The sequence below is a fragment of the Macaca mulatta genome, chromosome 9 (assembly GCF_049350105.2).
Source record: "Macaca mulatta isolate MMU2019108-1 chromosome 9, T2T-MMU8v2.0, whole genome shotgun sequence".
Classification (NCBI taxonomy): Eukaryota; Metazoa; Chordata; class Mammalia; order Primates; family Cercopithecidae; genus Macaca; species Macaca mulatta.
Genome location: NC_133414.1, coordinates 112,557,066 through 112,581,005, shown reverse-complemented (window position 1 = coordinate 112,581,005; position 23,940 = coordinate 112,557,066). Strand labels below are relative to the sequence as shown.

At 45.8% G+C, this 23,940-nt stretch overlaps 1 protein-coding gene and 1 long non-coding RNA gene across 52 annotated transcripts in view; one reads left to right on the top strand and one right to left on the bottom strand.

The window, feature by feature from the left end:
* Positions 1-4,479: 4,479 nt before the first annotated feature.
* SEC31B (SEC31 homolog B, COPII coat complex component) overlaps positions 4,480-23,940 on the top strand; it is a 34,196-nt gene continuing 14,735 nt past the window's right edge. For 20 of the 50 annotated variants that reach the window (XM_077947287.1, XM_077947283.1, XM_077947270.1 and 17 more), the window contains exons 1-11: positions 4,480-4,568; positions 7,363-7,486; positions 8,147-8,270; positions 15,362-15,557; positions 15,780-15,875; positions 16,829-16,969; positions 17,309-17,451; positions 18,752-18,851; positions 18,973-19,134; positions 19,676-19,810; positions 22,672-22,896. In XM_077947287.1, coding sequence (XP_077803413.1) covers positions 7,408-7,486; positions 8,147-8,270; positions 15,362-15,557; positions 15,780-15,875; positions 16,829-16,969; positions 17,309-17,451; positions 18,752-18,851; positions 18,973-19,134; positions 19,676-19,810; positions 22,672-22,896 — 1,401 coding nt within the window. In that variant the 5' untranslated portion in view covers positions 4,480-4,568; positions 7,363-7,407. Of the gene's footprint in view, positions 4,569-7,362; positions 7,487-8,146; positions 8,271-15,361; positions 15,558-15,779; positions 15,876-16,825; positions 16,970-17,308; positions 17,452-18,751; positions 18,852-18,972; positions 19,135-19,675; positions 19,811-22,671; positions 22,897-23,940 lie in introns of all 50 variants that reach the window. The other 30 variants (XM_077947285.1, XM_077947281.1, XM_077947268.1 and 27 more) reach the window with 3 other exon arrangements.
* Positions 4,489-9,171, bottom strand: LOC144331264 (uncharacterized). 2 transcript variants are annotated; one of them, XR_013398273.1, is made up of 2 exons: positions 6,950-7,744; positions 4,489-6,774 (listed from the first exon to the last, which is right to left on the bottom strand). It is a non-coding gene; the product is annotated as an uncharacterized LOC144331264 (long non-coding RNA). The 2 variants fall into 2 exon arrangements; XR_013398274.1 differs by lacking the exon at positions 6,950-7,744 and adding an exon at positions 7,858-9,171 and having other exon boundaries at positions 5,758-6,774.

Here is a 23,940-nt window from a genome sequence, read left to right as displayed (position 1 = left end):
GGATAGGAGGGTGGGGTGGATGGGGGCTTAGGCACAAAATATTAATTTGTTAATTTCACTTGGGTTATGAAGGTACTTAAGGGTTTTAGCCATGTGGAGGTGTTAAGGTTCGCTCCTTTTCCCATTTATAGGGTCAAGGAAGAAATGTTCCTAACTTCCTAAGTTGAAACAAGATTTATTTCCCATAAAAAACCTTTCTAGTGTAGGTCTGGTAGCTCATGCCTATTATCCCAACACTTTGGGAGGCTGAGGCGGAAGGATTGCTTGAAGCTCAGGACTTTGAGATTAGCCTGGGCAACATGACGAGACCCCATCTCTGCAAAAAAAATTTTCAAAAAATTCGCTGGGCACAGCAGTGTGTGCCTGTGGTCCCAGCTGTGCAGGAGGATGAGGAGGGAGGATCATTTGAGCCCAGGAGGGTGCAGTGAGCCATATTTGCAACACTGCTCCAGCCTGGGCAACAGAGCAAGACCCTGTCTCGAAAAAAACCTTGGCATGGCGTGGGTGCTCAGCCTGTAATCCCAGCACTTTGGGAGGCCGAGGCGGGTGAAACACTTGAGGCCAGGAGTTGAAGACCAGCCTGACTAACATAGCAAAACCCCATCTCTACTAAGAATACAAAACACTAGCTAAGCTTGGTGGTGCATGCTTGTAATCCCAGCTACTCCGGAGGCTGAGGCAGGAGAATCGCTTGAACCCAGGAGGTGGAGGTTGTGGTGAGATGGCGCCACTGCACTCCAGCCTGGGCGGCAGAGCCAGCCAGACTGTCTCAAAAAAAATCTCCTTAATAATAGTGGTTAGTTGGAAAAAATTGTGCTCTAACGTGTTTCAAGTGTATTACAGGACTGATAAGTGTTTTTGTCCTGTCTGCCTAAGGCTGTGACTGCCTCTGATCTTATTTCTGTTTTAAGAAGAATATTCCTTATTCCAAAGCAGCTTCTGAATCATAGCTTCTTAATAAGTCGACATTACCTGTGTTTATGAATTAGAGGACAGGCAGTGAGTTACTACTGAACATGTTCACAGCTTTGATTACTTTTAATGACTCATCCATACTCCTATGACAGCCTTAGAGAAAAACTATGTTTTTCAGAGTCTATCTCGTTCATCTGTTTTTTGTTTTATTTAGAGATAGGATCTTCCTCTGTTCCCCAGGTTGAAGTGCAGTAGCACAATCATAGCTCCCTGTAACCTCAAACCCCTGGGCTTAAGGGATCCTCCTTGCTCAGCCTCCCTAGTAGGTAGGATTACTGGTATGTATGACTCCTAAGTTTCTTATTTTTTGTTAAGATGGGATCTTGCTATGTTGCCCAGGCTGGCTCAAACTCCTGGCCTCAAGCAGTCCTCCTGCCTCACCTTCCTAAAGTACTGGGAATACAGGCAGGAGCCACTGTACCCAGCCCTCATGCATCCATTTAAGTGAACCAACCCGTATTCCTTTGGGGACATTTTCTTAAGTTACAGTATATGCCAGAAAACCTGTCCCATAAAAAAGCATACATTTAATGGGACCAAAAGAAGCAAATTCTTTCAAATTAGATGTGGAGTCCTAGCTGTGCAGGCAGTGAGAGACCTTTTGTGAGGTCAGGGAGTGGATACTTGTGGAATGCTATTCTTTGAAGGTCCCCACTGGCTTTTTATGTGTCTCCATTCTCTATAGCATTTGATAATCATTTCCTTAACAAACACCTGTGTGTCTAATATGTATCAAACACTGATAAGCCCTGGAGATATAAAACTGAGCAAGACAAAGTAATCGCCTTCAAATATTACATTGGAGACCAGCAGTTATAATACAAAGCAAAAATAATTCTTTATCATTACTACTATTGAGACAGGGTCTCACTCTGTTGCCCAGGCTGCAGTGTAGTGGTGTGATCACAGCTCACTGCACCTCTACCTCCCAGGCCCAAGTGGTCCTCTCATTGTAGCCTCCCAAGCAGCTGGGACCACAGGCATGCACCACCACACCTGGCTAATTTTTGTATTTTTTTGTAGAGACAGGGTTTCACCATGTTGCCCAGGCTGTTCTTAAACTTCTGGGCTCAAGCAGTCCACCTGCCTTGGCCTCCCAAAGTGTTGGGATTATGGGTGTAGACCACTATGCCAGGCCAAAAAGAATTTTTTTCTTTTTTTTTCTTTCTTTTTTTTTTTTTTTTTTTTTTTTTGAGACATGGTCTCACTCTGTCACCCAGGCTGGAGTGCAGTGGCATGATCTTAGCTCATTGCAACCTCTGCCTCCCAGGTTCAAGTGATTCTTGTGCCTCAGCCTCCCAAATAGCTGGGATTACAGGTGCACACCACCATGCCCAGCTAATTTTTTTTGTATTTTTTGGTAGCGATGTAGTTTGACCATATTGGCCAGGCTGGTCTTGAACTCCTGACCTCAGGTGATCTGCCCACCTCAGCTTCCCAAAGTGTTAGGATTACAGGCATGAGCCACCACTCCCAGCAAGAATTCTTAAGAGGTGTGAGCTGAGAAAGTGCACTTTTAATTTTGTTTAATCATGTCCTACCCAAAACTGACCTTAAGCTTCTGTTTCAAATTTCTTTAGGAGTATTCCATCAGTAACTCTTCTGCCTCCTCCTCTTAGATTTAGTTTTCAACCCTGTTTACTTTTCTTCGGGCTTCATTCCCTGTTGTGTCAGCTAAGAAGTTCAGGAAATACTTGAGTACTTGGTAGGAAGCATGGGCTAGGCACAGATAATGTACAGAATTACCTTGTGTCTGACTTCAAAATTGCCAAATCCACATGAAAGGGAACTGGAGTTGTGTCACGAGTTGGGTCCCATCGTGATAACTGGCCCCAATCTTTGGAGGTGTATCGGGCAGGAATGCAGAGAATTCATGCATTAAGCAGAAGTTTCTAAGATCTAAAGCTGCTTACAGAACTTTTTTTTTTGGAGATGGAGTCTCTGTCACCCAGGCTGAGGTACAGTGGCACGATCTCAGCTCACTGCAACCTCTGCCTCCAGGATTCAAGCTATTCTCACGCCTCAGCCTCCCAAGTAGCTGGGACTACAGGCGAGCACTACCATGCCTGGCTAATTTTTATATTTTTGGTAGCGACGGAGTTTCACCATGTTGACCAGACTGGTCTCAAACTCCTGACCTTAGGTGATATGCACACCTTGGCCTCCCAAAGTGCTGAGATTACAGGTGTGATCCACAGAACATTTTTATTTGGAAGTGGCACAGTTTCTTCAACATAAAAAATACATGATTGGCTGGGTGTGGTGGTTCATGCCTGTAATCCCAGCACTTTGGGAGGCCGAGGTGGGTGGATTGCAAGGTCAGGAGATGGAGACCATCCTGGCTAACACGGTGAAACCCCGTCTCTACTAAAAATACAAAAAATTAGCTGGGCGTTGTGGTGTGCGCCTGTAGTCCCAGCTACTCGGGAGTCTGAGGTAGGAGAATCACTTGAACCTGGGAGGCGGAGGTTGGCGTGAGCCGCGATCGCGCCACTGCACACCAGCCAGGGCGATAGAGTGATAATCTGTCTCAAATAAATAAATAAAATTTTCTTAAAAATTTAAAAAGATCTTTTCAGGCCCCCTCCTCACCTGAAGTTCTCTGGCTCTATTAAAAGACCACCATAGTTTTTGTAGTCTCCCAGGCTCTAAAGACTTTATCAGTCAGGAGAGCCTGTCCAGCTCTCCTTTACAATCATCACTACTATGTTAATCCAGGCTTTCATCACCTAGTACGTGGATTGTTCTATTCGTCTCCTAATTTGAGTCCCTGCCTCCAGCTCTGCTCTCTCTAAGGGGTTCCATATTGCTAGCCTCAAAACATAATCTTTATGTTATTGCATCCCTCCCTGTAATTTTCAGTAACTCTGATCTGCAGAATTGAATTGGAACACCACAATCCGCATCCAATCCCCGCCTGCATTCACGGTATGGAAAATTCCAGGGTGCCTATTAGCCGGTTTGGCTGCTTCCTCCTTGCTGGAGTATCACCTGTGTTCTTGCAGCTCCAGAGGATAACACCCCTCCTATGTTCCTGAAATATTTCAGGAAGCCCCTGGCCCTGTAGTCTCACCCTCCACACACTTAGCAGCCCTTAATTCAACCAAATTTTGGGGCCAGTTCTGCTGGGCTGCAGTGCAACACTCACTGCCATTTACAGCCTCGATTGCTTTTTACGTTTTCAACTAAATGGATTCCACTGAGGGCTCCTGGGGCTAGGGTCGGGTCTTGTCCCCCTTCAATACATAGATAATGAGTTAGTATTTCCCGTTTTCAGAGACTGGCCCTAGAGCCTGGCTCAAACTGCATAGACCAGAACTTACTGGTCCAGATCTGACCCACTGCGCAATCACAGGGTAGGAGAGGGAGGTCCGGTTAAAACCTATAATCCTGTTTGTAAACGTTCTCCGTGGGTCTGTCTGGGTCTCGGGCTCGGCGCCCCTGGAGCGTGTTTTCGGCGGTGCTCTGCCAGGTCCGCTCCGCTTTTGGCCCTCCGCAGCCGCCGTCCACAGCGCCCGGCTGCGCGCGAGAGCGCTGCCAGAGGACCGGCTCCGGCTGCCGCGCTTGACCCTTGCCAGGGGTCCGACGCACAGGTTGGTTTCCCCTGCTGGTCTGGGGTCCCTGGGAGCAGAGATTGCGCTGGGGACCCGGAACACTGCTCCTTTCTTGGCAGAGGGCCGAGAGGAGCCCCCTTGCTGCGGAGACCCCCGGCCCGCACTAGCCCTGCCCGCGGGTCCGGGCGCCGGGGCCTCCACTACGCCTACCCTTGAATTGGATCCGGCTCTACTGCCCTTGCCGCACGGGAGCCCCCAGCCTGACGAGGGTCTCCCTGTTCAGCGCTGCCTCGCGCCTTCCCATCCGCCTTGGTCCTGACCTGGCCCGGCCAAGCCCACCCGGTGTCGCTGCGTTTGGGCTAGGCGGGAAGGCCTGTCATTGCTGACCCTGGCGCGCCTCTCTTCGGCGACAGCGGGAAAGAAGCTGTGCTGATCGTCCTCCCTAAGGACTGGGCTGCCAAGGGTAGCTGGTGCCCTCCTGCACGGCAGGTCTGTCCAGCATTTCATTGGTCATCTCCGCCTCACGCCCCCATGGCCAATCTGACCCCAGGAGGGGCCCTTTTTTGTGAATAGATGCCTCTGAACAATATGAATTAAGAGCCCATTTTTCCCAGTTCCTAGACTGTCCGCGATTAAAACACTTTCTAGAGTTTAGCTGCGACTAGCACAATGGTTAGAAATACGGGATGGTTAGAAATACGGGCTCTGATGGGGGTTCACATCCCAGCCTAGCCAGTTGTCGTCTCTGGAAAATAGGGTAATCGTAGTACTTACCTAATAGGACCACTGAGAGAATTAAATGAGATATGCACAGCTGCTTATCGCAGCTCCTATTTTTGTTATTAGGGGATCTTTTCTCAGAAACATTAAGATGGCTGTGACCAGCAGGTGGCACTGGTGACTTGGAGTGTTGAGCTGGTAACAGGATACCTGATAGTAGCCACAAGTGTTTAAAAGTCCCTTGGAAATCTTGGCGTAATGGGCAGGCTTAAACTTTCTTCACGCTGGAAAGTACGTTAGAGATTTAGTAATACTATCTCCTGTTTTTGTAGGTGAGACTGATCTGACTGTAGCTTACTCAAGCAGGTCACAGTAGGTCCCAAGCTTTCTCCCTAAGTTCAGTGTAATTTTAAAAAATCCTTTCTACCTCTTTGCTAGCCTGTTGGGATAGGACCTTGAATATATATTGGAATTAGATCAGAAATCACAGAGTTAAAATGGATGTCCAGATTCGAGCTTTTACCATGTGCCAGACGTTCGTTTGGAAACTAGTTACAACATGGTGAACAAAAGCAGACACAGTGCCAGCTCTCGTGGAGCTTGCGTATTAGTGGAAGAGACCGACAATGTCAATGTAAATAAAATGTGTCATTATAAATTGCTAGGAAGAAAAAAATTGAGACTTTTTGTGATTGTATAGTTCCCTTATTTGGGGAAGTGAGAAGCTGAGCCCAGAAAAATATAAGGAGCCAGCCATGTAGAAAGTGAAGGGAAGAGCATTCAGAGTATAGGGAACAGCATTTGCAAAGGCTCTAAGGAAGGAAAATGTCAGGAAATTAAAGGCTAGTGTGGCTCAAGCACAATTAATAAGGAGAAAATTATCAAAAGATGAAGTTGAAGTGGTAGGCTGGAGCCTTTGGGCAGGGCTCAAAGAAATTTGAATTTTATTCTGTGTGTGATAGAAATCGTTGAAAGATCTTAAGCATGGAATGCCAAAACCCTATGTTTTATTTTAGAGGTTTACTCCTGCCGCTGTGTAAAGAACAAATTGGGTAATGGCTTAAGTAGAAAGGGGGATAGCTAGTTGGGAGACTGTTGCAGTACTCCAGGTGAGAGATGATATCATCAAAAGGCTGTTGGCAGTGAAAAATAAGAGAAAAGCAGACAGATTAAGATATACTTTGGAGGTAAAATCAGGGAGACTAAATGATGGATTAGAGGAGAATGAGGGAGAAGGAGGGATCAAGAGGGATTTTCAGGCTTCTGGGTTGAGCAATTGGGTAGATAGTGGAACCATTTACCAAGATGAAGAAAACTGGAGGAAGAACAGAAGAGACTGTGACTTTGCTCCTTTCTGAAAAAACAAAAAACCCAGAGGAGATGGTAGAATAGAGAATTCCATTTTAGGTAGACTAAAATGGGAGTTCCCCACCCCCATTAGGTAGCTACTATATCCAAGTGAAATATTTGATTAGAAATTGCATATAAGCAGCTGATCACTTGAGGTCAGAAGTTTGAGACCAGCCTGGCCACCATGGTAAAACCACGTCTCTACTAAAAATACAAAAATTAGCCAGGCATAGTGGCACATGCCTGTAATCCCAGCCACTCGGGAGGCTGAGGCAGGAGAATCACTTGAACCCAGGAGGCAGAGGTTGCAGTGACCTGAGATTGTGGCACTGCACTCCAGCCTGGGCGACAGAGCAAGACTCTGTCTTAAAAAAAAAAAAGAAGAAGAAGAAGAAATTGCATATAAGAACTTGGAGCTTGGAGGAGAGATTTGTGATAGTGATATAAATTTGGGGATCATCAGCATATGGATGCTATTTAAAGCCAAGGAAATGGACAAAAATCACTGAGAGATTGTCCGGTTTGGTGGTTATCACCACTGGACCTGTGGTAGCCATTGTGGTTGAGTATCTTTTGAGGTTTAAAGTATTACATTTCAGTAATTGGGTGAATGAACTATCTTTAGATCTGCAGATGGTCATGTATTTGTCACTCTGTGTTGCCCTGAAATGCCCTATCCTGTGGTGTAGAAAGACAAACAAGAACTCTTGTCCACAGATGCTCCCTGGATCTGGCTGTTAAGTTTGCTGGTTTCTATTTTCAGTGGGCTGAGGGCCATGTCAGTTTTCTGCCACCTACAGGATAGACCATGAAGCTGAAGGAACTTGAGCGGCCAGCTGTCCAGGCATGGAGCCCAGCCAGCCAATACCCTTTGTATCTGGCCACAGGTATGGTGACACTGTGGATTAGGATCCACTGGGAGTACATAGGTTGAGGGGAAACTTAGTATCTAGAATTATTTATTTTGCATCAGAGAAAGCTCTCAGATCATAGAAAGATAGGGTGACTCACAGCATAAGCAAGGGGATATTAGGTGTTTTGGGTACCTGAGGGCTGCCTAGGACTATGGCTCAAGGTTAGGTACATCATGTTTTCTTTCTTTTTGTTTTTTTTTTTTTTGAAGCAGAGTCTCACTCTGTCACCCAGGCTGGAGTGCAGTGGCGCGATCTTGGCTCACTGCAAGCTCCACCTCCCGGGTTCACGCCATTCTCCTGCCTCAGCCTCTCAAGTAGCTGGGACTACAGGTGCCCGCCACCACGCCTGGCTAATTTTTTTGTATTTTTAGTAGAAACAGAGTTTCACCGTGTTAGCCAGGATGGTCTCAGTCTCCTGACCTTGTGATCCGCCCACCTCGGCGTCCCAAACTGCTGGGATTACAGGTGTGAGCCACCGTGCCTGGCCAATGTTTTCTTGCTTTTGTGGAGTTACCTTTGAGAAAGGGTATACCCAGCCCTCTTCTGTTCCTTCTCCTCTTCACTCCTTAACCCTCTTATACCTGAAATCCATGCATATATTGTTGCTTATACGCTGCCTTTTCTTGTGCCTAGGAACATCTGCCCAACAGCTAGATTCCTCCTTCAGCACAAATGGCACATTGGAAATATTTGAGGTTGATTTCAGGGACCCTTCTCTGGACTTGAAACACAAAGGAGTCCTTTCTGCCTCGAGCAGGTATTGTCTGACCTATACAGGGTAGATCCTGACGAAGATACTGATGAGGAATCCTGGGAGCAGTGTGTGTTTCTCAGGGCTCCTGAGGAGCCAAGTGAGGGAAGAACGAGCTTTGCCAAGTTGGAGAGAAGTTAACTCTGGGCTTATTTTGCAAAAGGATTTAAAAAACAACCACCCCCACCTTTCCGGTCAGCAGCAATAGCAGTGTCAGGCTGAATGCATGTGATAGAGATGCCTCAGACAAGCCTGGACCCACGTGTACCTGGCATATCTTTGAACCCAGAGATATTGGGTCCTTCCTCCCTTGGCTCTTGTGAAGATAACAACCTTACACAATATCACCCTCTCTGCCAACAAGGAAGAGAACGAATGATCCTCTCCTCATTGCTTTTAGACACTGATTGGTTCTCATGGATTTCATGGCTCTTGCAGGCTTCCAGCGCTAGGTACTATCATTCATTGAGCACATGTATACATGCCAGACCCTGTGCTAGGGGCTGTGTACATTTTATTTATTCCTCATAATAAGTGATAAGTACCATATTTCCATTTTACATAGAAGGGAGCTGAAACTCTGAGAAGCTAGGATTTAAGTCAAGGCCTATTTGAGTCCAAAGCCTACCTTCTTTCCATTATTCTGCCCTTCTTTTAAAGATCTTATAAAGGTGGGGCTTACAGTCTGAAGCGATGGTCTCCAAATTTTTATATCATCAGAAAAAATGTGAATATTCATTATACTCAAGGTATATATTCAATATAAATGTATACATGTATTACTATACTGTTTTTGTTTTTGTTTTTGTTTGGAACAGGATCTCACTCTGTCACCCAGGCTGGATTGCAGTGGCACAATCAGGACTCACTGCAACCACCTCCTGGGCTCAAGCAATCCTCCCGCCTCAGTCCCCTGAGTAGCTGGGACTGCAGGCACATGCCACCACACCCAGCTAATTTTTTATATTTTTAGAAGAGATGGGGTTTTGCCATGTTGCCCAGGCTGGTCTTGAACTCCTGAGCCCAAGCGATCAGCCTGCTCGGCCTCCCAAAGTGCTGGGACTACAGGTGTGAGCCACTGAGCCAGCTGGCTCTACTATTTTTTATTTATTTATTTTTTGAGACGGAGTCTCACTTTCTCGCCCAGTCTGGAGTGCAGTGGTGCAGTCTCAGATCACTGCAACCTCCGTCTCCCAGGTTCAAGCGATTCTCCCGCCTCAGTCTCCTGAGTAACTGGGACTGCAGGTGCGCGCCACCACACCTGGCTAATTTTTTTTTATACTATCAATAACGTATAATTTCTATTAATTTTTTTTTATATTTGAGGTTACTGGTCTAGAAGGCAACATTCCGTCTGATGATTGATGAACTCCTTGTGCGTTTCTTGGTCCCGCTAAGAGAGTTAAAATATTTAGGCGGAAGTACCCTCTTTCTTTTCATAGTTAAAACCTCATAAGGAAAAGTTAGTTGTTGTTTGCCCTTTCTTGAGCTCCTGCATCACTTTATGACAGCATCTCTTATTTTGCAGTTTTTTTTTTTTTTTTTAACATCTCTTTGTATTTCCAGTACCTGTATCCTTTGAAGAGCAGGCACTTGAGGATTTACTGATGATGATTAGATACTCTTAGCCCCTAACCAAGCATTTCAGAAGGGGCCCTTCAAAGGGGTGAGCTAATTCAAGATGTTTATATGCTGGAGCTTAAAAAAGGGGTTCAACCTGAGAAAGCTAATAGGAAAAGGAAAAAGGGTAAGGGGGCCGGGCGCGGTGGCTCACGCCTGTAATCCCAGCACTTTGGGAGGCCGAGGCGGGCGGATCACAAGGTCAGGAGATCGAGACCACGGTGAAACCCCGTCTCTACTAAAAATACAAAAAATTAGCCGGGCGCGGTTGTGGGCGCCTGTAGTCCCAGCTACTCGGGAGGCTGAGGCAGGAGAATGGCGTGAACCCGGGAGGCGGAGCTTGCAGTGAGCCGAGATCGCGCCACTGCACTCCAGCCTGGGCGACAGAGGGAGACTCTGTCTCAAAAAAAAAAAAAAAAAAAGGGTAAGGGGGCACTAGGCAAGGGTCCTAATCCTCAACAAGCAAAGCAACAGCTTCAGCATAGTAGTAGCTCCTTAGGGTCAAGGGTACTTAAGAAAGAGGCAGTATAATCTTAGGAACTGAATTTTGAGATCCATGTGGGTAGAGATTTTAATGGTTTTTTGTTTTGTTTTGTTTTGTTTTCTGGAGATAGAGTTTCACTCTGTCACCCAGGCTGGAGTGCAGTGGCTCAATCTTGGCTCATTGCAACCTCCACCTCCTGCGTTCAAGCAATTCTCCTGCAGCCTCCCGAGTACCTGGGATTACAGGTGCGCGCCACCATGCCCAGCTAATTTTTGTATTATTAGTAGAGATGGGGTTTCACCATGTTAGCCAGGCTGGTCTTGAACTCCTGACCTCAGGTGATCTAACCACCTCAGCCTCCCAAAGTGCTGGGATTACAGGCGTGAACCACCATGCCTGGCCGAGATTTTAATGTTTTACTCATTGCTCTATCTCCAGCACTTAGAGCAGTGCCTGGCGTTATATTTAATAAATATTTGTATTTAATAAATATTTGTTATATGAATGAGTGATATTATAAACTTTTGGGTTACCAGCCAGGTGCGGTGGCTCACGCCTGTAATCCTAGCACTTTGGGAGGCTGAGATGGGCAGATCGCTTGAGGCCAGGAGTTCAAGACCAGCCTGGCCAACATGGTGAAACCCCCTCTGTACTAAAAATACAAAAATCAGCTGGGCGTGGTGGCACACACCTGTAATCCCAGCTATTCGGGAGTCTGAGGCACCAGCATCGCTTGCACGTGGGAGGCAGAGGTTACAATGAGCTGAGTACCACTGTACTCCAGCCTGGGCGACAGAGCAAGACCCTGCCTCAAAAAAATAGAAGAAGAAGAAACTTCTGGGTTACCAGACAGCATTCAAATCCAGCACTTCAGTTACAGTTAGTCTTCAGTTAGTCTTAGTGTCTTAAGAGTTTTTCAAGCTGTTAGTTTGAATTTGGGAGTCATGAACTTTACCTCATACTCCTACTCCACTCTGTAGGAATTTGGGGCCAGTAACCAGAATAAATAGTACAGTTAACCCTATTTATAATATTTTATCTCTGCTTTCTTTTCCCACCTCTATAACTGTGTTGGAAGATTGAATCACATTCCCAAAGACCTAAATCCCAAAGGGATTACCTTTGACACAGCCCTGTTGGGGGCTTTCTGAAGCAATCATCTTAGACACCCCAGGGTCTAAGACACCCACTTCATTCTGTTCCAGTCTAGGTTAGGTCACATGCTCAACAGTCAGTATCATAAACTATTGACCAGGATGATCAGGGAAGATAGAGGGCCGCTCATCCTTTGCTTTCTGTCTTCCTCTCTCTTTTTTTCTGTGTCTTCTTCTGCATAGTGTGGCATAAGGCACAGTTGTATGGGGCTGTAGCATTGGCCATAATACTAATAGAGCTGTGTGACTTGGGCAAATCAAGTCAGTTATCTCAGGTTCCTTCACTTATGTATAAAGAAGAGATTGTACAAGATGACTTCTAAGAAACTAGCTGAGATCTGAATTCAGGTTTCATGTTCAGTCTCTTATTCCCTTTTATTTTCTAGTAGTCTTCCTCCTTTTTCCATTTTTAAACCTCTTCCTGTATCTCTTTGTTATCAACTAAACATATACCTTTCAAAATCTTCCTCATTCTCTGCCTGCCCTTTTCTCCAAACCCATGCCTCAACCAAATTTGGATCCTGAAGATCCCCTTATCCTCAATCTATGATGCATCAGAGAAATATTATCTACCTAGAAATATTTGACTGAAAGAAAAATGTTCTGAAACACTGGTATGGGAGATAAGGGACAGCATCAACTATAAATAGGCTGAAGAGAGTGCATGGATAAATGCCTCTGGATGCAGTCAGAATCAATATGGATTAGCATGTGCAGTGAAGCAAACAGTGTTTGGTTTGTTAGATGAATTTCACTCAAAAAGAAAGTTTTCTGGGAGAATATCACACTGTTTTATATCATTGACTGAGGACATAGCTGCTGTGGGTAAATGAGGTGAGAGGCCAGCGTGTGGTCTGCTGTACCTTACCTCTCTATACACTGAGTTTCTAGCTCTCTGGAGTGGCCCCCATAACCTCTGGAAGAACCATTGTCAAGTAACATGGAGAAAGTAGAGGATCTATTTTCTGTCATTCTACCTTTATCTCAATTCTAGCTACTTGGGGAGCACTGTGTCCTCTCTTTGAGGGCCTTCTGTAAGGGACAATGTCAAGCAGAAAAAAAAAATCATTTGTGTACTTCTCTCAGTTTTCCTTTTCTCGAGACTTGCTTTCTTTCTAGAGGCATTAAGATAGTAGAGCATGGGTTAGTTGTTGGAGAGACCTGAGTTTATATCCCAGCTCTGCTACTTGCTGTCCTCTTGGACACTTTATCTAACTTCTCTAAACTTTTTTTTTCTACTGTAAACTGAGAATTCATAGTAGATGTGTAGTAGTTTGTTGTATAATAGGCATTCAGAGAAGTAGCTTGCCTCTCAAACAGCCAATGCTCCATTCATTCTCCAGCTTGGAGTACTGCCTTAACCACTCTGTTTGACTTCTAGGGAGGCTTGAGTTTCCCACGTTATTTTGGCTTGAATGTGGACAAACTCTTTTCACTTTAGTTCACTAACATGAAGCTGGGATTTTTTATTTTAAAGAAACTTAATAAGAAAATGAAAGAATCAAAACCAAAGGAATGAATAAATCATGGAAACAATTTATACAGCAGATATTTCTTTCTTTTTTAAAAAAAAAAATAGACATAGGGTCTTGCTATATTGACCAGGCTGGCTTCCATCTCCTGGGCACAAGTGATCCTCCTGCCCCGGCCTCCTGAGTAGCTGGGATTATAGATGTGAGGCACTGTGCCCAACTAGACCACCTTTTTGTTTTTTAACTTTTTGTTTTTAAAAAATCCAAACTTACCAGAAAGTTGCGGAATAGTACACACCCACCCATCTCTTGTTCCGTTTCATTTGCAGAGTAGAGATGATGGACACTCCCTGAGCACCCTGAACCATCAAGTCGCCTTCCTCGCGTAACTTCACCTAGGTGTTAAGCCCATTCTCCCAGGTTGCTCTCTATCACACCCTATTCAGGCGCCAGCTTTACCCTCACTAGTGAGGTGGTTAACCACAGAAATGTGCTTTCCACATGCATACAGAAAATCATTTTGTCACACCCTGTGTGTGACAAACTGAAGTAACTGCCACTCTGAAGTAACTGCCCTCTTCTCCAACCCTTTGGTGACTCCCCCTTGAGGTCTCAGGTGCCTTTTACTCTGTTCTGTGTGTCATGTGTTCTGACCGTGCTGAGGTCGCTGCACCCTCTGCATCTCCATGTGGGTCTTTCACTGGACATACCCTCTGCTGGTTCCTGTGTGACCTACTGTGGGCTTCTCTAGCTACTCAGTTGACATGCCCTCTACCCCTGCTGAGCTCCAGTCCCTGGGTGACATGGCAGTCTCTTGAACCTATATGGAAAAACATCCTTCTGCTATATTAAGATCACTGCAACCTTAGAAAACAGCCTTTCTGGCGGTAGCCTCTTAGCTAGCATTGTGTAGGCTCTGCTGTTTTGCTTCAGATGCTGACCTGGTCCGAGCTGGTGCCCCACACTTTGCTTCTGACCAGTTGGCTCTGCTCCAGTGACTGGCCTAACAAGTTCCTGCCTATCACCCACTCAGTTGCTTTGCTGACTGTTCTTAGGGAATATTTCTTTGCAGTTGGAGATCTTGTAACCTCATTTGGCTTGATATCTGGCTTCTCCAAAGGGCTGTGGAAATGTCCCTGGCTAGCAGCTGTGACATGACAGACAGACCACCTATGAGGCTTCAGGGATTTCATATGCCTTCCGTAGGGGCTTTGCAGGGGGCCCAAACTTTCTAGAAGGGGTCCAGGGATCCAAAGGGATCTTTTTCTCTGGGGCAAGACATTGGCATTATTTTGTTAGAAGCATCCTCAGAAAGCCAGAAAAGTATTTCCTGAATGGGAGCGTATCCTTGCATGCCTCTGTCTTCAGGGCTGGCCGTTTGCAGCCACATTGCCACTCCAGTGGGCCAGCCACATGGGAGAGGCATGGGGTGGGGAGGCCGTTGGGTCTTTTCTCACTTCCAGTTTGAGAGTGAATTGTTGGTCTAGGGAGCCTGCTTCTAATAGTTACAGAAGAGTTTGGATCTTTCTCTCAATAGGAGACAGTGTTTTATGATGTTAAGAGCTCAGGCTCTGGAATAAGATGGGCCTAACTTTGAACCTTGACCCTGCTACTTCCTAGCATTTATCCTAAAATGGAGATAAAATTACTAGCTCTGTGTACAGAAATTTTATAACTTTTTTGTGCTTCAGTTTTCTCAATTGAAAATGGAAATAATAGTAATGCTTCATGAGGTTGTTAAATATTCAGTCAGCTAATACATCTAAAGCACTTAAAACAGTGTCTGATACATAGGAAGTATTCAATCAGTGTAAGTGGTTGCTATTATTACCTGACTATTTGAGTTGTGAGGATTATGTGAAGTAATCTATTTGAAGTATATATCACAGGGCCTATATTACCCCAATGTTAACTTAAAAATGTACGTGTGTGTGTGTGTGTGTGTGTGTGTGTAGATATATACACACACCTCCACACAACTCAGAGGCAGTGGAGTATATATCACAGGGCCCATATAACCCCAATGTTAACTTAAAAATGTACATATATATGTGTATGTGTGTGTGTGTGTGTGTGTGTGTATATATATATATGTGTGTGTGTGTGTGTATATACACACACACCTCCACACAACTCAGAGGCAGTGGCTTCCAGGCTTCTAGTGTAACATAAATGAAACATTTTTTCAGAGAAAGGGCAGGACTGGGTGGAGGATACCTCCCTTCTGTCTGGGAAATGAAGGATACAGGCAAGTTCCAGCTAGGGGTGGGGCTGCCTGCATAATGGCAGAAGCTGACAGAGATGCCCATCCTGTGCTTACTGACATGAACCTAAGTTTGTACTGATGCCAGTTCCTCCTCTTTATAGGTTTCACAAGCTGATCTGGGGGAGCTTTGGCAGTGGGCTTCTGGAAAGCTCCGGGGTTATTGCAGGCGGCGGGGACAATGGCATGCTTATTCTATACAATGTGACCCACATCCTGTCTTCGGGGAAGGAGCCTGTGATTGCCCAGAAACAGAAGCACACGGGGGCTGTCAGAGCCCTCGACTTTAATCCTTTCCAGGTACTACAGGTACTACATTTCGGTTAGTCAAACATGGCCAAGCCAGGGAGCAACAGATCTGAGTGGAAGCATTCACATGTGGCCTCCGGTCTGTAACTCTGATCCCTTTCCAGGCTGTTTCAGGGGAGGCTTTTGATAGCCCCAAATTTGGGCTTCTTTCCTCCTTTCTTGCTCTACTTCTTCCTAGGGTGGTGTGTCTCCAAACACCTTTTATTCATACAGGGCAACCTCCTGGCTTCAGGGGCCAGCGATTCTGAAGTCTTCATTTGGGATCTGAATAACTTGAATGTGCCAATGACCCTGGGATCCAAGTCACAGGTGAGCAGCGCCTCCACCACCCAACCCTGGCTGCTGCTTAGAGTGTGCAGCTGATTTTCCTAGGTAAAGTCTTGTGTTCTGGAGCCAGTTGGAGCGCACGAGATTTCAAGCTTTACCACTGGAGGGCAATAAAGCTCCATAGACTAACATGCTACCAGCCAGATAAGAGCTAGGATGGCCGGTGGGTGGACGGTGTATATGGGGTGGTTGGTTTGTGCTCATTACTTGTTCTAGGAGTTTCTGGGAGGCAGATGAAAGGTGAGGAGAGCAAAAGATACCACAAGAAAGGATGGGAGTGCTGTCAGCTTTCGCAGAGTTGGGTAGGGCATTGGGCCCAGCAAAGACGGAGCAAGAGTAGGTCCCCATACATACCATTGTCCTTTTTATGGGGAGGGTCAGCTTTATTCTCCCTGTATGTGGCTCTCCCATGCAGTTGGGGGGTCTGGTCTTGTGTCTTGGAGAGCCTGTCTGTCAGTCTGTAACTGGGCCCATCTTTTTGCTTCCTGGCCTTTTCCCTGTCTTGTGCTTACAGTATAGTGAGGTAAGTTGTTTCAATTTGATAACATCTTATGGTTTTTCTCTCGGCCTCACTCTCTGTGGGGGTCTTGGATATCTATGTTTTCCTCTCTCCCTCATCTTCCTCCTTCTCTCCCTCTCTTTTTGTCTTAGACAAGAGGGCTGTTTTTTAAAATCTTGACTCTATCCTCTTAGTAAAACCTTGGGTAGGAGTAAAACTTAGATGTGCCTTCCATCCCTTCTGCTTCTACACTGATACCTTAAAGGATCCTCCCTGGAAAATTCAACTCCCAGCTTCCCAACACTGTCTTAGTTTGGGTAGCCCCATGTCTATTCTTGGACTTGCTGTGGGTGGCTGGGAGCAGTGGAACAGCAGATGTCACTTTGTCCAGGGGGTGACAAGTTGTCATCTTTCTGTCCCCATCCTGCCTTAGCAGCCCCCAGAGGACGTCAAGGCACTGTCTTGGAACCGGCAAGCCCAACACATTCTGTCTTCTGCTCACCCCAGTGGCAAGGCAGTTGTGTGGGATCTCAGGAAGAATGAACCTATCATCAAAGTCAGTGATCACAGCAATAGGGTGAGTAGTGGAGGCCAGAACACAGGCTTGGGCTCTGGCTTCTCTCTCCTGCCTAGCAGTTATAGCTGCTCTGCCCAGGCCAGAGTCCTGCTTTCAGCTGTCGGACATGTGGAGTCAGCCACTTAGCACATTTCCTATTGAGAGTAAAAACTTAGGGAAGCTAAACAAAGCTGATCTGGAAGCTTCTACTGTTCCTTACTTATTCCTGGCCATCACTCTCTGATGCCTGTGGTGTTCCCAGTCACAGAAGAGACACAAAACTTGCTCTCAGAGTGGTCCCATTTCAACTGGGCAAAAGAGTCAGGTTACAGCACCCATTGGGATATGCTTTGTTCGCAGATGCACTGCTCAGGCCTGGCCTGGCATCCTGACATAGCCACCCAGTTAGTGCTGTGCTCAGAGGATGATCGTCTTCCTGTGATTCAGCTGTGGGACTTGCGCTTTGCCTCCTCGCCCCTGAAGGTGCTGGAGAGCCACAGCAGGTAGCATCTCAGACGTCATCCATATCCTTGAGGGGATGGTGGACATAACTGGCCTGGGTAGGAGGCAATGTATGCCTCACTTTAGCTACTAAACATCCTTCCTGGCTTTAAAGCCATTCCGGTGAACGTATAGTCACCCAATACTAACTAGAGCCCTAACTAAGAGGAGGCCCTTAGTCCCTGAGGTTCTGGAGAGGAGGCTGAGATTCCATCTAAATTCCAAAGATGGGAATGGGGTCATGAGAAATACTGGAACCAGTGTTTAGTCTCCAGGCTCTGGTATGAGGCTAACGTCATTTCCTTAGGTGATGAGCTTTCCTCCTCCAGGATTTTTTCATAAAAATAACTTGACTCCTATCCTGTGAACAGGCCTCCACAATCTGTTCTTTCTTTTCTTTTTTTTTTTTTGAGACGGAGTCTTGCTCTGTCCCCAAGGCTGGAGTGCAGTGGCGTGATCTCAGCTTACCGCAGCCTCCGCTCACGGGTTCGTGCCTTTCTCCTGCCTCAGCCTCCCAAGTAGCTGGGACTACAGGCGCCCGCCACTAAACCCGGCTAATTTTTTTTGTATTTTTATTAGAGACAGGGTTTCACTGTGTTAGCCACGATGGTCTCGAACTCCTGACCTCGTGATCCGGCCGCCTCAGCCTCCCAAAGTGCTGGGATTACAAGCGTGAGCCATCGCGCCCAGCCCCACAATCTGTTCTTTCTAACCAAAGGACCATGCTGCCTTTATATATCCTTGGGGACTTCTATGTTTTTAGACCAGTTCTTGCTCTATCACCCAGGCTGGTGTGCAGTGGCGTGATCAAGCCTTGCTGTGACCCCAATTTCCTGGGCTCAAGTGATCCTCCCCCCTCAGCCTCCCAAAGTGTTGGGATTACAGGCATGAGCCACTGTGCCTGGCCTCCTTGGGGACTTTTGATGGTTAGGTCTTTACTACCTCCTGGGCTGAAAACACTCATAGGGATGAGTGTTTGTGTGATTCATAGTGGTTCATAATCTCTACTCTCTAATTAGTGAAAAGAAGCAGGCCATCCTGCAGTGATCTAAGAGAGGCAGAGTGGTGCAGTGCATAGTGCACAGGCTCTGAGGTTTGATTTGGGTTCTGACTCTGTAACTGTTGGAAAGTTACTTAATTTTTCAAAACCTCATTTTCTTAATTTGTAAGATAATATCAGACCATGCATGTTATAGGGCATGGAGTCTGATATGCCCTATAAAATGTATCAAAGACATATAAGGCAGCCTACTCATAGTAGGCATTCAACAAATGCTAGTTCCTCTTTCCCTACCTTTTTAGGGGGATCTTGTCAGTGTCATGGAGCCAGGCTGATGCTGAACTGCTGCTCACTAGTGCTAAGGACAGCCAGATCTTGTGCTTGAACCTGGAGAGCAGTGAGGTAGGCTGGCCCTTCTGTAGGCATGCTGGGATGGGAGAGAGAGGGTAGAAGAATCTCAGCTGCAGCCATGTGTTTTAGGTGTCATGGACTGTCCCTAATGGTGTGTGTTCCCTAATATTAGGTGGTATATAAGCTACCAACACAGAGCAGCTGGTGCTTTGAAGTGCAGTGGTGCCCTCGGGACCCTTCAGTGTTCTCTGCTGCCTCCTTTGACGGCTGGATCAGTTTGTACTCTGTGATGGGTAGGAGCTGGGAAGTCCAGCACATGAGACTGGCTGACAAGGTTTGAAGGGCTTGGGAGAGAATGCTGGAGGGAAGGGGCTGTCTCTATTTGTGGGAGAGAGACATATGGCCTGAGAAGCAGGGACTATTGAAGATTGGGAGAACAGGGCCCAGGGTTTGGGAGGACTGCACCTTTGCTCTGGTGCCCATCTTCCTGAAAGGATGTCAGTTTCTGCCACAATGTGAAGAAGGCCTTCACCTTGACTCTTGTTATTGGATGGGCCCTGTAATATTTCAGGGACAGTGGGACCCCTTTGCTGGGACAGTTATTTCAAGAGTATGACTCTTATCTTTCTCCTATAGATCCATTTTGTGCCACACTCCATTGTAGACTTTGAATGTAGTAGTCTTTCCAAGAGCCTACTTGCATGGGAGTCCCACCCTCACTACCACTTACTTCCCCATCCTCTGGAATATGGGAGTCTGACCTTTCTAGGTCAAATTGGGTGTCTCAAGGATTCCTCTCAAAATGGAGTTTGTAGGTGGAGGGCCTGACTAAACTGCCACTTTAGGATGGTGATGCAGGTGTCTTTTCCCCCCAGATCTCGTCTTCCTTCAGCAAAGGCCAGCCTCTCCCACCACTGCAGGTGCCAGAGCAAGTGGCACAAGCATCACTGATACCTCCCCTGAAAAAACCCCCCAAATGGATTAGAAGACCAACAGGTGTTTCATTTGCTGTAAGTGTAATGGATGTATAGGGGTGTGTGTGTGTGTGTGTGTGTGTGCGCGTGTGTGTGTGGCCTACCATGTGCCCAGCATGGAGCTAAGTTTTGTAGGAGACGTATTCTCACTGCCTCTGTCTCAGAATGGATCCCACTTTATCTCTCAAGGAGAAAGTTACTATAGTTTCCCTCTCTTCACTTCACCCATTCTGTATTTTCTGCCAGTCCTGTCTAAAAGGAGTTGACTGCCTTAGAACTCTCGGCTGTGGAGAAATAGCCTGAGATTCCATCTCAGTTTTCTCTAACCCTTACATATCTGAACTGGTAGTAAGGAACTACAAAGAAGGAAAAAAAAACAGATTTTATTCTGTCATTTATCTGTTCAAAACCTTTGAGCCTCCCATTGCTTTATAGACAAGGCTAAATGTGCACAGGGCTCCACTTACCTTTCCATTTCCATCTCATTCTCGTTTGTTCTCTATGCTCCAGTTACATATGACTCCTTTTTGTTTTGTAAATAACTCCTCAACTCTTCCTGCCTCTGCTTGTATCCTAACCTTCAGCTTCTCTCCTGGGCCCACTGAATGCTACCACAGCCTTTCAAGGCCCCTCTCTTAAATACTGTCTCCTCCTTGATGCATGTCTGTAACCCAAGTCAAAATTAACCTCTCTCTATAATCCCACAGACTTATACTTTGGTAATGATACATTCTAACTATACTAAAGTTATTTATATACATATATGCATATTACCCTACTAAGTAATAGACTCCTTAAGGGTAGGGACTATGTCTTGCTGATTTTTATATCCCCAAAGCGGTGCTTCACAAACTGTTAATGTGCATCCACATCACTTGGGGATCTTATTAAAATTCAGAAACTGGTTCACTGAGTCGGGAGTAAGGCCCAAGATTGTGATTTTTCAGCAAGCTCCCAGTTGATGCCCTTGCAGCTGGTCTGAGGACTAGCACTTTGAATGGCAAGGCCCTGAAGCACTTGGGACAGTGTTTAAATATTAGGCTTGAATTGAAAACAGATGTATAAAAGTAGAAGTTCTTGTTTTCAAAGCCAACAGTTTTATTGGGGAGGCAAGACTAACACATTCAATAGGCTGTGAGCTTAAAAAGAAAAAGAAGTGGGGAGGTAAAGAATTCTGAGGTCAAGAGGCCTGAATTCTTATCGTAGCTCTGTCATTTATTAGCTAGGTAACCTTGAACAATTCATTTAACCTCTCAGGACTTAACTGTTCTTATCGGTAAAACAGGGATAGTGATGCCTGCCCAGAAAATTAACATGAACCACAAATAAGAATATATGTACACACTTTGTAAAACGAGCAAGTACTATACAAATCAAAAGTTAAAATGGTTTTGCTTAGCACTAATCTGTGGCATAGATTTTGTGCTGCAGAAGTCAAGGTAAATAAGGATTCTGACTGGGCGAGTTCATTAGGAGGTGGATATTGGGCAAAGAAATGGTGAATAGTTAGGGAGTAAAGCAATAGTTAACAACCCCAAATAATCTGTACAACAAACCCCCCATGACACAAGTTTACCATGTAAGAAACATGCACATTTACTGCATTGGATTGAAATTTTTTTTTTAACCCAAAGTAAAAGTTTAAAAAAAAAAAGTTATTGACCAGCCACCGTGGCTTATTCTTGTAACCCCAGCACTTTAGGAGGCTGAGGCGGGTGGATCACCTGAGGTCGGGAGTTTGAGACCAGCCTGACCAACATGGAGAAACCCTGTCTCTACTAAAAATACAAAAGTAGCTGGACGTGGTGGCACATGCCTATAATCCCAGCTGCTTGGGAGGCTGAAGCAGGAGAATCGAGTGAATCCTGGAGGCAGAGGTTGTGGTGAGCTGAGATTGCGCCATTGCACTCCAGCCTAGGCATCAAGAGCGAAACTCCGTCTCAAAAAAAAAAAAAAAAGTTATCAACCTTGGATACACATTGGAATAACCTGAATAATTCAAAAAATACTGATGCCTAGTCCCACCCCAAGAGTTTCTGATTGTATTGTCTGGGGTATGGCCTGGCAAGTCTGGATTGTTCTCCACGTGGTTTTAATATGCAGCCAATGTTGAGAACTGCTAGAGTAAAAAGGGTTTTTCTAAGGTCCTGTTTGTGCCAGATGCTTTATATAAGGCATCTAATTTGGTGAGAAGGATACTCTAGGTGGGGATGTTGTGGGTAAAGGCACAGAAGCAGGAACACATCAGGCATTTTAGGGATGTGGAGCAATGTAATAAACAAGCAGGGAGAGAGATGCTGGGAAAGATAGGTTTGGCCCTGATTTTGCAGAAGTTTGTGCACTGCAGGCAAGGGAGCTTAAGCTCTTTTCTGTGGCCTTGTGTAACCACACAAGCTCCTGAATAGCAGCAGGGTGGTACAAGCAATAGGGGGATAGTCTAAGGCTTAATTAGAGGAGGGAAAAGAACAGAAGGCTTTTAGTAATCTGGGTGTACTAGCACTGGGAATGGGATGGAGGGCACCTGCATGAAAGACAGTGAACAAGAAGAGGTAGGACCTTGTCGTTGCTTGAGTATAAGGGGTATGAAGATTTTGCTAATGCTGAGATATTTAGCCCAGGTGACTGGGAGAATGGTGGTACCAGGACAGGTTAGCAGAAGGTGAGTACTGTGTGGTTAAGTTTGAAGCGGGTGGTCCTAAGAGTACAGAAGTGGTTTTGGTAGGGAGACGCATCAATACTAAATTACTGATCCTATTCCACCCCCGCCAGGAACTCTCTTATTTCATTGATTTCCTAGCCTAGGGTCAGCCATTAGATAGCCTTCTCTGTGAACCTGACTTAGTGTTACTTTTTGGCTTGAAGGTATAACCTTTACCCTTCTTGCTTTTCCTCACCAGTTTGGAGGGAAGCTGGTTACTTTTGGCCTCCCCAGCACAAGGCTGGTGCCACAGCCTTGCCCCCGCCTAGTCTTCATCAGTCAAGTCACCACAGAATCTGAATTCCTGATGCGATCAACGGAGCTGCAGGAGGCCCTGGAATCAGGAAATCTACTGAATTACTGTCAGAACAAGAGCCAGCAAGCTTTACTGCAAAGTGAGAAGATGCTGTGGCAGTTCCTGAAGGTAGGAAGCCTGAAGACTAGCTGCTCAGAAGTGTCTCCCCAAAGCCTGGAACTTCAACCTGTGTCAACTGCAGGAGAGGCACAAGCACACTGATTACAGAGGCCTTAACTCCCATTAGTTTTTTCCTCACACTGTACCTACCACTGGGACACAAAACCTTCACTCTTTACCAGAGGCTCAAAGGCCATTTGGGAAGTGGCTAGGAAAGATGGGAAATACACGAGATGTTTTCCTTTATTGCTACTATTGCTGGTGTTCTAGGTACTTTATCAGAGCCAAGGCAAAGACCTTCATGGTATCATGCCAAAGGGCAGGTAAGGTAATGGGAAAGAAGAAAAAGGAAAGAGAAAAAGAAGAGAAAGGAAGATTAGTTAGAAGGACACATTGTCATAAGAACGCTTTGAGTTGTTTTCAAGTAACCCAAGGCAAGTCCTTGAAGTGGGTCCTAGGGTTCAGGTGCCACTCTACGCTGGAGGCGTGGGTTCAGTTCCAGTTCTCATTTAATTTCAAGTTTCCTGACACCAGGAGGAGCGCTATACCTATCAAAGGAAATGAGCAAGTGAGAGATCTGAAGGAAGAAATGGAAATAGCTGACTGGTCAGTCAGTGGGATGATTGTGCAAATTTTTGGAATTGTGTAGAAGAAAGCAAAAAGGATTGGGCCTGTACCAGGGCATCTGAGAGGGACTTGAAATTTGAGCTATAGGCATAGCAGAACTACATGAAGGTGGACATCAGGAAGTTAGGAAAGAGAAAGAGTATTTGAGAAAGATCTTGACTATATAGTGAAGCTAGAGAATGATGTGGGAAGAAAAGAATAAGAAGTGATGCTTTTGTCGTAAGCAGGGTATAAGTTCCAGGAATGGTGAGATGGGAAAGAGAGGGAGTGGTCAGGAGTTCAACCTTTATTCTGCTAAACAAAGGAGAGAGTTGTACCTATAGGACAGAGGGACCTATAAGACAGGGCATTCTGGGTGTTTTTGTTTTTGTTTTTTTGAGACAGAGTTTCACTCTTATCACTCAGGCTGGAGTGCAATGGTACAAT